The following is a 12,825-nucleotide window of genomic DNA, read 5'->3' as shown; positions in this document are numbered from 1 at the left end:
GTATTTTTTGTTTCCTTTTGTTAGAAGGTTGCATCCACCTGCACGATAGGTTTTCACATTCCTTAACATGGTCTACTACTGAATATTTTACAACACAAACTTGAGGGGCAGTAATCCCATACACTCTGTGGGAGTCTAGTCCATATCAAAGATGTACCCTCACCAGCCTTTCGTTGTGACGATACGGGCACTTCTTAAGGCAAAGTCCGTCTTCACACATCTTGGCACGAGTTAAGATGGACCTCTGTAGGTGACGCATCTAAATCCGGAAATATTTCTGCTACTGAGGTTGAAAAACACGTGATTGACACCAGGACGACCACACGCTCTAATCTAACAAAAAACGAGGAAAGATACCAACCACCGGGCGTCCTGGCATCCACCGCGTCGTGCAAGCAACTGAAACGAATGTCAGTTGTGACTGCCTCCTCCAGAACGCATTCCTCACGTGACTGAACAGCCTCAGAACACCGTCGAGTTTTCGAGTGGTGGGCAGTTCAACAAAGTAACCGACTAAAGCGCTACCCCTAAACCCAGGGAACGGAGTCGCCTCTCCGTTTCAAGAAGACTCGTGTGGGGCGAGAGGACAAATGAAAGAGCTGAGCGCTTAGCTAGAACTCTTACCTTGCTCGGGGCCGAAATCGAGACAGAGCTTTTGTCAGAGGTCAGAGGTCACCTTCAAGACACAGAATGGAACACCGGGAAACGCCAGGAGCTTCCCTCTCCAAGAATGCGGCTTTCGCTAAGCCTTTTTCATTCGCGACACTAGTGAGAAAGATTTTCAGTTGCGTAGTTGTTGATAATTTGTGTTCTGTCGCGAGCATGTTGGCGTTGCATGCAGACTCGTCAACTTTGCACACTTTGCACACTCGCGGTCTTCAGAAGAGACTGCCGACTGACTGTTCGTTGCTTTCCGAATCAACATTTTTCTGATTTTCCCGGCACTACACATATGACGAGTTGCTCTATAGAGATGAATGTAGCGATCCTCGCGACAAGCCACTCTTAAATGTAACATCGCCACGGCGTAGCTCTGCGAAACAAAAAAAAGATCCCGACTACGCCTTCGAGGTTCGAAATCTGGTTCCACAAATGATTCTCACAAGAACTATCGCGAAAACATCTTTGCTTGATATCTTGCAGAAGTCATTCGTTGATTTGCTGCTTCTTACGTCGCGCGGTTGTTTCAATCGAGGACGTTTTTCCCGCATGGGATGTGCCTTGTTAGCCAGAAATCGTGCTTCACTATTCGCCTCCATCTTTTTTACGCTGCCAAGTGAGCAGCTTTTGCGTGCTCCTAAAAACACGGTCTAGAAGTCTCACTTGCCGATATTGACATCTTCCAGGTCATTTCGCTGCTTTTTTCCGAGACAGATCCTTGAGTGGCCGTTCTGGGAGCGTCGGCGGTGGCGTCGTACGCTTCTATTGGGGGGCCTGTCTAGCGCCTCCGCTAAAATTCGGAGAAATTCCTTGCCAATAAAGTTGATATTTTCCCCTTCCTGAGAGCCGGTGCCCACAGACGGAGTCACACCCTACCTAATCAAGCAGCTGGAGGAAAAACGTGGAAAAGTCAGAGGCGCAAGAGTCTCGCGAGCACGTCAGCGAACGTCCGGCACGTACTTCACATTTTCACCAGACAGCAGGCTCGACTACTACACGAAATGTCTCGACTGAATATCGAATTGGGGGAGGGAGGCGGGAAAGCGGGAGCGACAGCGTCGTGCGCTCTTGAGTCAGACAACGCTCTGCAGACCGAGAATCTGAATGGACTGCCAAAGTTTACGCCGAGTGCCGACGGCGTGATTGGGACGTTGGCCTTGGTGGCCAAGTGTGGACCCTTCTCGATTTATCGTCTTCGATGCGTGTACATGCGCGCTCTTGTTATTCGATTCCTCTTTATTCTCATGGACAATGCGCTGTGGATTTGGGTAGGCGACCAAAAAGAGGTTCTCGAAGACTTGGAGGCGGCCTTCCTCACCAATATAAAGGTGCGTTCTACGGCCCTGGGGGAAGAGCCACCAACTAGAGAAGACACTTTGAAGAAGCGAGTTGGACCATGGAGAAAAAGGGAAGTGAACGCACTAGTTTCTCTGTATTGTGCACGCTAATTTTTTTAGTTCCACAGATGCAAGTCACCAACTCGAAAGTGCCCTTCTCCATTTCTGGCACTCTCGGCGCTGGACCAGTGGTGTAGGAGAACTGTCGAGTGAAGCACTGACGGTCTTAACCTTTTTTTTAACACACCGCCTGGATAATCACTGTGGAGTCAGTGAAGCGTGGAGACAATGGGCATAGGCAAATGCGTCATCTGGTTTTTGAGTGTCTTTCTGTCACGCAGGGAGACTCGGGCAAAATGGCAGTGTGTACAAGCCTTTTTTCGTCGGACGTGGAAGGTTCAAGTTCTGGCCTCGCGTCGAAATTGGGTAAGCCTGCAAAATGTACACTTTACTACGTGTGAGAGCCTCCACGGCTGCTGCACAGAAATCGCCTCGCTCGGAGCACTGGGGGTTCCGCTTACACCCGCCTTGTACCTGCACGGGTTCTCTGTCTTGGCATTTGCATTCCAAGAGACTCAGAAACGTTCAAGACGAACGCACCAGGATGGGTAGCGTCTCTGCAAATTTCTACGGAATTGTGCTGAATGCAAATGTGTGTCCTTTCTGTCGTTCGACCTCTCAGAAATACGGTTTCTTCTTGCAACCGCCTCTCTCACAGCGTACTGAAGAAGCATGACTCTTGGAGGTGTCACAAATGCTAGAGAGAAGCAATGTGTATGGAAACAACAGTGTACGAACTGGGAAACCGCGTTGACGGTGACCCAGATCTTGCTGGTCCTGATGGCTCTATAGAGTCCCGCATACTTAACTGCATTGTGCGTGGCTGAGTTTTTTTTGACAAGGGTCCGCCCTGATCATTTCCCGGTATTTCCTGTTGTCATCTATGCTACTTCGATATCTTGCTACTTCCCGGGTAAAATTGCAGTCGTCTTTCTGTTTTGTGTTTGCACGCAGCCATTCGATTCAAAACGCCCGTTTTCCTTTCCGTCAATGTTGCAAAGGCCGACGGCAAACTTGTCATGTTTATCCAACACGTCCTACAGGAGCAAACGCAGCTGCTGCTCGCTTCATATATAGAACAGAAGAAGTCAGCAGCGTAGGACACGAGCGAGGCGCGATTGCAGTTTGCGCAGCTGTGACGCTTTAGAAGAAGCTTTACCATATATTGTATTTATCAAGCGACGTATCAATCACTGCCAGGCTGTCGCTTCTTCGGCATGCAGCCTTTTAGCTTGGGGTTACCCTACGCTCCCACCGGGAACGAGCGGCTCGCAATGCTCGCCTCCGAACGAGCACCACGGGGTGTAGTGTGAACGAACCCCTTCGCTTGTCTTTTTTTGCCGATACGTGGATCATGTGTTTTCAACAACGAAGATGTTGCCGCGTGGAGGGCGACGACGGCCCAGAATGTTTTTTTTAGTAAAAACAGACGTGGTAATTAATTAGTCACAGGGTGTCATGCACACATCCCAAGAAAAGTCTGATTGCACCGGATTCATGCCACATATTGTCTCGCACAACTCAATGTATACAACAGGCTTCCAGCGCACTGAGTTGTCCGGTTTGGACAAAGCTTTTCCACACTTTTGCAACAGTCGTGTTGTCCGCTGACAGCAAACTGGGGAAGCAACAACGACAATCATACCAGCCACACAGGACTATGCGAAGAACTGACTAAAATGACAGCGGTTGGCCTTCCTTGTGCCTCCTAGATTCGGAGGTAGTGTCAACCAGAAAAGGCATTCCATCATAACGCTGCGCTCAGAGAATGTGGACTAGTTTCATGACATTGTTGCTTGTGATGTGCCACACGCGAGCAACACCGCTGACACACCTTTTTGTCCTGGCATTGACCAGACAGATTCAAAACTACTTCTTGCAGTTATAGATAGCTTAGACTCATAGTGATCCTGTCTTCAGCGCCGTGCACGCGAAATATTCGCTTCCCGTGTTACGTGAGAGCGGCAACAATCTGTTGAAACTGGCTCACGCAAAAAGTCAGCAGCATGTGGAAGAGTTGTTCTCTCGCAAGCAGTGTACCAGAAGCAAAAGCAGTAAATGGTGGGATTAATACCACTCTGTCAGACGAAATCTCCCAAAAGTTTTGTTTTTCCTTGTCGGTTCTGAAGTAACAGTCACCTTTGGGTCATTGAAGGACAGCCTCTCTGACAGATGTTCCCCGTTGACACAACAGGATCCACAGGGATGTGCCGATCCGTCCCGCAGAGACCCGGTGCGATTCTCGCAAGCACAGTGCACACAGCAAGTGCAGGTGACACTGGCAACGGTTCGTTTACAGTACGTCGACTCTAGCGCACGTTTGCATCATCTTTACAACGATTCGCCTGAGGGCCCCTGTGTACCCCTCTAGCTCAAGAGCTGCTACCTTTGATGAGCTTTCAGTTGAGAACGAATTCACAACGCTGACTCCAGAGCTGAAGGACAGCGGGGACGCGCTGAGTTTACTTTACTGAAGAAGCGCCACAGAAGCCTTTGTTCGCAGGTTTGGAACCCAGACACAAGTGCGGCGTCGACGCTTCAAGTTCTTGAGGAAAAACTGTCATCGCTGCAGTGACCAAGAAACTTCCTAGTAACAGGACGTTTTCGCTTGTGTTACAGCTCCATCTACTTCCAGTGGTTCTGCATTTCGTGGTATGGGACGTCTGTTGCCCTGAACAATACATACGGCCACTACGGGGCGGAGGGCCTACTCAAGTTCGTATACTTGCATTTGAAACGGTGACAGAAGGTCGCCCCACTCTGCGCACCTCGACCTGCAGGAGTTCCCCCGTGAAGAAAATCAACGCACTGAATGTTTTTTTCAGTTACTCGCGGTAGAACCATCTAGTGCGGAACACGAGTGAGGACCTGCGGGACCTTGCACGCGTCAGCCACGCGGAATGGCTGCCACTGAACACTCCCGGGTTTGGCCAGCCAAGCAGGGCACGGAGAACGAATGAATCTTTCCCTGGAAAGCACGTCTCCCACTTCATCTGTGTGAGAGCAACTGTTATAGTTTTTTCTTCCTGTATGTTCAAGAACTGCCCTCAACCTGTCGGCCCGAATATTTTCTAGAGCTTCGCCATTGCCTTTTCCCCGTCGCACCGCCGTCCAGCGTCGACTTGGCAAGCTAACGCGCGTCGAGCGACTATGTCTTTTCGATGAGAGGCTTGAGGTCAGCGGCCAGTATGTGTGTCTTACTTTAGGCTGTTGCCGGCTTATTTTTTCGGAGAACTGGGCTTCCAGACCACCCTGGATACCTTTTTGAAAGAGAAACACTTCTTCAAGGGATTTTGTGAGGAAGCTTCTGGACAGTTGGATGAACAGTGGTTCCGCGGTAGCCTGGCGGTCTTCGCATATGCCTGATATTTGCCAGCTGGCGAGGCTCTTGGAAGCCGCGGAAAGAAACGAATTTGAGAATGGGGATTTTCCCACCCATTATTTCTCGGTAATTGTTCTTTTCCAACCCGCGGTCTGAGAGAAGTTCGTGCGTGTCCCCGTCCTCCAAGCGGGACTGGCGCAAGCGTCTTCTCCGTTGACTTCTGTGCAAAGCAACCTCAGAACGCAGCGTGGACTGCCTCTGCCCAAACACTATCCCGAGGCAGCTGCTTCAGCCTCAGAAGAACTTGTTGACGCCGTCAAGCCCTTTCTTCAGCTTTTTTGACGCACAACTGCGGTCAAGAGCTTGGTGGGAAACCTGTGTAATCTGCGACGGAATTAGGGTCTCCTGCCAGTCCCGTCGGCTCATTCTGCCTGGCACACGACCAGGAAGTTCATCATCTGGGAATTGAGCTTTCCTTCCAAACAGGGCAATTCTCGGTGAGGTTGTCAGTTTTTCACCTGGTCGACTGCGCCGTCGGTTACCCTGGACCCGGGATCAACACTGTGGTATTGAGCAACACAGTCCGTATAATCAGGACGCTGAACTAGGGGAGTACGCCGGAGGCATTTCAGTTCCCACACTTTCCATCATGAATCAGAGCACCATTGTTGCGACGTCTGTGGTCGCTCCGCAGAGCGCAGTCTCACTTTCGAGGGCCCCTAGCCGACCAGGGCCTAGCGAGAGTTTCGGTAAACAGCAAGAAAGTCGTCCAGGTGTTTCGGGTGCTGGCCTCGCTGAAAGCAAACGCGTGCCCAGCCTTACTCAGCCGTCTCTGGAACGGTCCGTAACCATATCACGACGCAAAATTGATGCGGTGGGCATGTCACTCGTGCCGAAGTTAGACAGGACAACGACTTCTCTTGCAGCGAAGGAGGAGAAATTCAGTTCTATCGACAAGATAGTCTCAAAGCCAACCCATTCTTTTGGGGAGAGTTCCAAATTACCAGCGGGTATAATGAAAACGAAATCAATGTTTCCGTCACAAACCCTTTCCGCACCGTGGAACGCTCCTGCTCGTTGCGCTCGGAAAGACGACTTCGGGACGAAGGCCTGGATCGAAAAACTGCAAAGAGAAACCACAGACACCTCGCAGCCTCCACTTGAGCGTCAAAAGTCGCAGCGCCTCGCGCAAACCGAGCCTGTGCAGAAACTCAAGACATCCTGGTTGGAGCCTCCTCAAGAGGTCGAAAGTGGACATGGAGTCGCTGAAGGCGACGATCTCAGCGTTGCAGCAGCCGAGTATCACGTCCCAGAAACGGAAGATGGAAAACTCAGCTTCAAACCTAGCGACCCCCGCGTGTGGAATCGCGAGTGGATCCACCGAAGGATACATAACCCCGTCCTCAGTCGCTCGAACCGGGTAGGTCTCACGCTTAACCCTTGACCAATCGCGCATTGCCAGGCTCTGCCCCCAGTCGAAATAGTAGGGTGGACAGTCGGTATTTCATTTCGCTTGCTGGAGCGCGTGCAGTCGACGGCGGTCGCCTCGGTTCTCTTTCTGCAGGTTGCTCTGCACAGAGGCTGTAACGATGGGTCTCTGTTCCAACCCGCGCGGGCGTCGTCAATAATTTTCACGACCAGCATGGAATATTCTGTGGTCCTTTTGTGATGTTCCAGGAGCGATGCGCCTTCACACAATCCAACGACTGGCTCGTCTTCGCACTGCACCACCAATACGTTCGACCGCTGCGGTCAACAGACTGGTTGCCAGGTGAAGCATGCATTAGTCAACGAGACTCTTTCCAGCTACCGCCTGGAGCAGGTAAGACACGTTCTCTGCAGAGTGTGATGGTTGTTCCGCAGGAAATTGTGCTGTGTCAGAAACCACCAATCGGAAGCGGGTGACGCACTTTTTCCAGTAACCGCTGAGTCTTGCGCGTCTTAGTTTGTTTGCATATACTTGTTTGTTCCTTCGTGTCTCGCCGCTCAACCTCTGCGTGAAATCATGCCTTATTGACTGTCGTGCCTCACTGACCCTGAGTATTTGAGCGAAGACATCCAACAGTGGCCTCCGACGTGTTTCAAAAGGAATGCATCCACAGTTGTGGAAACTGAATCAGAGTGGCACCGGTGCGGGAGCAAATCTGATGCAAACGAGCGTGGTGGAGCGATGCAAGGTCGAATGGTTGTCGCAAGAAAGTCTTCGTGCAACTCAAAATAACAACATGTGTCATTTTTCGCTGCAGCCAAGTATACGTCGAGTTCGTTGGCGATCCCGCAAACTTCATGGGAACCCTTCATCTTCCCCAACCCTCCTCGTCCATTTCTGCTCCGGAACAAGACTTTTAACTCCTCGGCTAGGACCTGGATCCCGTCAAGAAAGGTGAAGGCAGGGTTGGTGGGGGGAGGCACCGAACACGCCTGCAACCTTACCCAGCACGAATGGCTTGATCTGGAAAGGTACGTTGTGCTAGATTTGCGGGCCGAGACGGATTGAGCGTTTCCTGTATGTCTGAGGACAACTTTCGTGTCGTTCTCAGGATAAATACCGGTCCTTTCAAATACGTGGACGTGTACACGCCCCCATAAACGCACACACGGGTATTTCCAGTTAAGGGACGCGGCAGGAGAAATGTAGGTAGTGCGCCTGGTGACGATATGTTGAACTTCAGGCGAAGAACTTTTTACCGGAGCCTTCACAGAGTACATGCACTAGGCATATAGATTCGCAAACACACTGTGTCTTCTGCTGTGCCGCCACAGAATGCTCTGGTTCGATTCCGAGCCTCGTCTGGAACAGCCCTATCGCCTCTACGCCGACTCTAAAACGTGCATTAAGGTTAGTGGCTTCCACACTATGTGAAGACAACGAATTAGATGTTTCTTTTCTTTTTTCGTGGCACGATTTGGACCGCCCGCCTCTATTGATTCTCAGCTATGGTACGCTGCAGCCAGCATCGCTACATGTGTAACAGTCGCTATAGGCTTCTGCTAACGCAGAAAACGCGATTTGTGCAAACGCAGCAGCCGATTAATTTGGATAAATCAAAAAATATGTTCCGAGGTATGATGTACGCGCGATGCATGCACGTCCATGCCACAAGCAGCCCACCACTCTGTAACGGTGTTCCACTGCAGTTATTTAAGATTTTCCACTCATCTCTCTCAGGTTCGTCCACGGTGATGGTCTACTTGACGAGGATTAAACTGGAACTACATGTCTGTCCATTGTCTCTTTCAGGGTTCCGTGCTGGACATTGGCCACATGATGCGGATCGGCTGGTAACAGGAACAAAGTTTTCTAATCGATTTTTTGCCATGCTTTAGTCTACTTGAGCTCCACATCTCAGTGAACCACTACACTAGGTGCCGTCTGTGGCTGGCGCTTCTGGCAACGAAGGATTGTCTTAGTCTTCGAGAATCTCTAACCTTCAATTGTTTCATATGTTGTTAAAACCCATTCCTTTTGTGTTTCGGATTCGCGTTTTTCCGACTGTTCAACGGAGTGCAACCTCCCGCGTAACTTGGCATGCAGTGTGCAGACATTCGGCCTGTGCACGTTTTTGTCGCAATCTTGATTCACTTGTTTTCGAACTGCAAACGTTCATCATGAGCTACGTAACGAAATGAGTGGCATGTGGCGGCCTAACGATTTGATTCCGTCTGCAAACTACGGCTGTTCAAATGAGCGAAAAAACTGATGGCGTGACTGGCGCGTCAAAAAAGCTGTTCCCTGTCCAGACTTGAAACTCGGTTGCCAAGAACTCAGCCACCTGCGATCGAGGTCCAATCGAAAAAAACCAGCTGCTGTCCTGGTTCACACAGGAACAACCGGTTTTTTAGTGTCGATCAGTGAGAATCAAGAGATGCACGAGATTCACATCGGCGCAAACTCTTCTTGAGCACGTAGTGTCCGGTTCAGGCAAATCTGCCACCAGTCCCCCGCCCTTTCAAAAGGAAACTTACGCGGTAGCATTGTACTTGACGGAGTCTCCACCCTTTTTCACGCGGCAAAAATTTACCGCACACAGATGCGTTTCAGGGCAGTTCCTCGATGTCAGCCCCAAAACTGGTGTCTGCAAACTCGAAGTCACCCCCAGTTTGACTTGCTCCTCCACGTCCCCGAATCGGGCATCCTTGAACTGAAGCTAAAGCGCGAAGGACCGAATGACTAGCACAAGTTTACCATTTCAACAGGTAAAAATCCCCGGTGTAGACTTTACCTCCTTAAGGTACCTCACTCACGCTCGCAGTGCTAGATCCAGTCTTCAGCTGTCGTTCCCAGCGTAGAAACGAAAGACCGGAAAACGCGATTAAAGAAAAGCCATCGATCGGTGACGCCGTCACTTCTCCTCCGGGGCCGACTTATCCGTTTGAGCCAGAGCTGGTTCCCTTCACTTTAGTATTGCGGAGAGGTTTTTTCCAGCCAGTTGCTGCAGACAGGCCAACAACGGCAGCGCATATTCCTTAGCACACATCTCAAAGCAGATACCGCCTTCGCGTCTCAGGCGTATACACACTGGACAAGGCTTTCCAAAGGTGTGAGCGCCGCCACATGAGCGACCAGCTTTTTCCTCTCCGGAGGAATCTAGAGATTACGACGTCCACAACAGCACCATTCTGCGGCTTAGACCTAATTGCAACGGGCTCCCCTCCGACCAGACAACTGGCGCCTACTCAACATTCGACACACACAGAAGCATGCTCCCTCCGCCAATGGCCTCATACAGATCGCGTGAACGGAGTCAGAGGGCCTTGTTAGAGTCAGCGACACAGAACTCCCGCTGTTCTCATCTCAACGACACCTCTCTATTTACAGGAACCGAGGCCGTCCCCTTTCGAATTCAACACAGCAAAAATAGAAGGTGGAACCACGCCTCTCTGTCCTGTCTACTCGCGAATTTCGTGGGTACCCGACAACAGGAGCGACGGCTTCGAATGCACGCCACACTTCCCCCTTACTTATAAAACGGATCGTAGAGGAAGTCACCCTCGTTAAAGAAGACGCAGTCCGTGAAGACGATGACGCCAAAAATGACAGCAAGGAAGATCCTAAAAATCCACACGGAGTCGACAACCACAGATCGCCTCAGCGCCACCTCTCACGGACACGATTTCTCCCGTCTTGGTCCGCTCTTCACGTTCACAATCAAACCACCCTCGAGAAGGTGTATGTACAAAACCCTGTCGAGTTCTCGAGTTCCACCACTCTTCTACAGTAGAACCACGACTTCTCGGACTATCTATTGTGTACTGAAAGAGCTACGATCAAGCCTCTTCTTCCAAATCGAGGTCACGGAAAACCTGAAGTTCGCATGTCTCCGTAGCCCTTCGCCGCGAATACACAGTCGTCCCAGATATATTTCTCTATCACATGCTGAGTCTTTTTGCCAGAAAAAGCCTCTCGAGTCCGAGGCTGTCCAAAATGTCGCTTCTTCGCTTTTGTCTGCGGACCCAAACCTCCAGAGAACCCGTTTCCTTCCCCACAAAAAAATATGCATGCACCACGACCTGTTCTGAGGACATACCACATGTATCTGTAGGCGTCCAGCGTCACGAAGGCGCCCAAGAAGACGAAGAGGAAAATCGTAACGAAGATACCTGGCGCGCAGCAGTGACATCCAGAAAACTGTATTGCTGACTCTTCACAGAAGTGTAGACGAACCTGCATGTACAGGAATGAAAAACAGCTACGGCGTACACACAAAACCGGAACTCTGGAACGCTTCTGTGGCAAGTGTGTCGTCCACATGTAAGCGTCTCCGTAAAAAAAGTCCTGAAGGCACTTCTCGTCTGTCAAAGCGAGACTTCTGAAAACGCAAGCACTTCAGATATCGCACAAAGTTGCTGCGCCTACAAACGTCCAAGCTGCAGGTCATGCCGTGGACATTCTCTGGACGCCTACAAGTATAGATTCTTATTTTACCTGGCAAACATACCTCCTCCAGTACCTCGATGTCGTCACACATCTCACAGCATATATATATATATATATATATGGAGAGAGACATATATATATATATATGGAGAGAGAGAGATGTATTAACAGACGAACATGTATAGGCATGCATCGAATGTTTGTGGATGTTGGCATATTGAAGGGGCTGGGGGAATCCAGCGCAGGTGGCTGTCTCCTTTTCTCGTTTTCTTGACTGTATGAAGCCTGCTGGGCACCACTGGGACCGACGAAGGCGCGTCTATCAGGATCAACGAAAAGTCAGTTCGTGGGCGCTCCTGTCGGACTTGGTCACTACTCTTTGCCTAGAAAAAGGCGAAAGATCCAGGCAAACTCTGCATTCTCCGTCCTTCTTGAATTTACCTGGTGCTGGAACTTACCCCGGCGAAGCGTCGTGTCGTGCATTTTGGCGACAGGATGGGGAGCGAGCAGACGGAAGGGAACAGAACTGAAGACGACGGAAGGTGTCTATAGACCCCAACAAACAGTTTAGCAGTCCGAGACTTTGACCAGGAACGTGAAGGTTCGCAAATCCTCAGCGGGGGCTCCAGAAAGAGTAATGCTGAGAGTGGCTTGTCGCAGTGAAGCGCGACACCTGAACGCACCCTGGAGTTCTCGCCCGGTGAGACTCGGACTGGGGTAGTAACAGATACGAAGCTCTCGATGGAAACGGTTTGGGAACAAAGCAAAGTTTGTCGACGCGCGCCGACTGCGGCGACAATGTGTAAAAAAGATAGAGAAGTCAAGACTGCCGAGGGGTTCTGCGAAAACGGAAAAGAAAGTGAGGCTCTCAGAACTCCGTGGACGTCCTCGTCGCGGCGGACTTTGTTGAAGGAGCGACGCTAAACCAGGAAGTTTTCTCAGAGGCGATCAACAGTTGAGACTCGAAAAACGCAAATTCCTCATGTGCAAACGAAATACTGAGCAGATGTGAAAGGCCTGTTCTGTCTGCGGCTAGGGAAAGACGAGGGCACGGGTGAGCAGTTGTATTGACACAAATCCGTCTTCTGCTCAGCAAACCAACAAGCAAAAGAAGACGACGCACACAGAGAAAAGTGCTATTTTGTACGCGGGAAAGATAGTCAGCTGAAACAGGCAAGCGGAGCTTGCAAGCGCGGGTGGACAGAAAGGCTTTTTTCACTGCGAAAACAGAAGGTTCGCGTGCGGAAAAACACAGAGGGCAACGAAGAAAGTGACCAGCCAAATGCAACTCCAAACCACAGAACTTCCAGTTTTAGCTCCTAGGCAGAAAGACGAGAGACAAGCGAAAGCCTTGGGGTTCGAAAATCAATTAATAAAACACGCTAGTCCTCGCGCTGTTCGACCCTCTCTTCAGAAAGCAAGGAACAGGATCTCGTCCGCCAAGAAGCCGCTTTTTCTCCACGTCGCTACGAAACGCTGTACACATAAATGTGCGGCATGCATGTGGCATGTGCTTTTCTTTTTGGCTTTCTACCGCGACAACCGCCTTCCTTCGCTCACGACTCTGT

General features: G+C 50.5%; 3 protein-coding genes across 3 annotated transcripts; 2 read left to right on the top strand and 1 right to left on the bottom strand.

Annotated features, from left to right (window-relative positions):
• Window positions 1-939: 939 nt before the first annotated feature.
• TGME49_245650 (hypothetical protein) lies at window positions 940-3,510 on the top strand. Its single transcript, XM_018780755.1, has 3 exons — window positions 940-1,988; window positions 2,339-2,423; window positions 3,012-3,510. Exons 1-3 carry the CDS (start codon window positions 1,662-1,664, stop codon window positions 3,155-3,157), a joined length of 558 nt encoding a protein of 185 aa, XP_018634893.1. The 5' UTR covers window positions 940-1,661; the 3' UTR covers window positions 3,158-3,510.
• Window positions 3,511-3,830: 320 nt separating this feature from the next.
• Window positions 3,831-9,186, top strand: TGME49_245640 (hypothetical protein). The gene is made up of 5 exons (XM_002366953.2): window positions 3,831-6,799; window positions 7,057-7,201; window positions 7,626-7,839; window positions 8,143-8,218; window positions 8,621-9,186. Exons 1-5 carry the CDS (start codon window positions 6,029-6,031, stop codon window positions 8,663-8,665), a joined length of 1,251 nt encoding a protein of 416 aa, XP_002366994.1. The 5' UTR covers window positions 3,831-6,028; the 3' UTR covers window positions 8,666-9,186.
• Window positions 8,967-12,744, bottom strand: TGME49_245630 (hypothetical protein). Its single transcript, XM_002366952.2, has 4 exons — window positions 11,716-12,744; window positions 10,908-10,980; window positions 10,342-10,431; window positions 8,967-9,812 (listed from the first exon to the last, which is right to left on the bottom strand). Exons 1-4 carry the CDS (start codon window positions 11,738-11,740, stop codon window positions 9,779-9,781), a joined length of 222 nt encoding a protein of 73 aa, XP_002366993.1. The 5' UTR covers window positions 11,741-12,744; the 3' UTR covers window positions 8,967-9,778.
• Window positions 12,745-12,825: the final 81 nt, after the last annotated feature.

The sequence above is a fragment of the Toxoplasma gondii genome, chromosome XII, assembly GCF_000006565.2.
Source record: "Toxoplasma gondii ME49 chromosome XII, whole genome shotgun sequence".
Lineage (NCBI taxonomy): Eukaryota > Apicomplexa > Conoidasida > Eucoccidiorida > Sarcocystidae > Toxoplasma > Toxoplasma gondii.
This window is presented reverse-complemented; position numbering and strand designations above follow the sequence as displayed.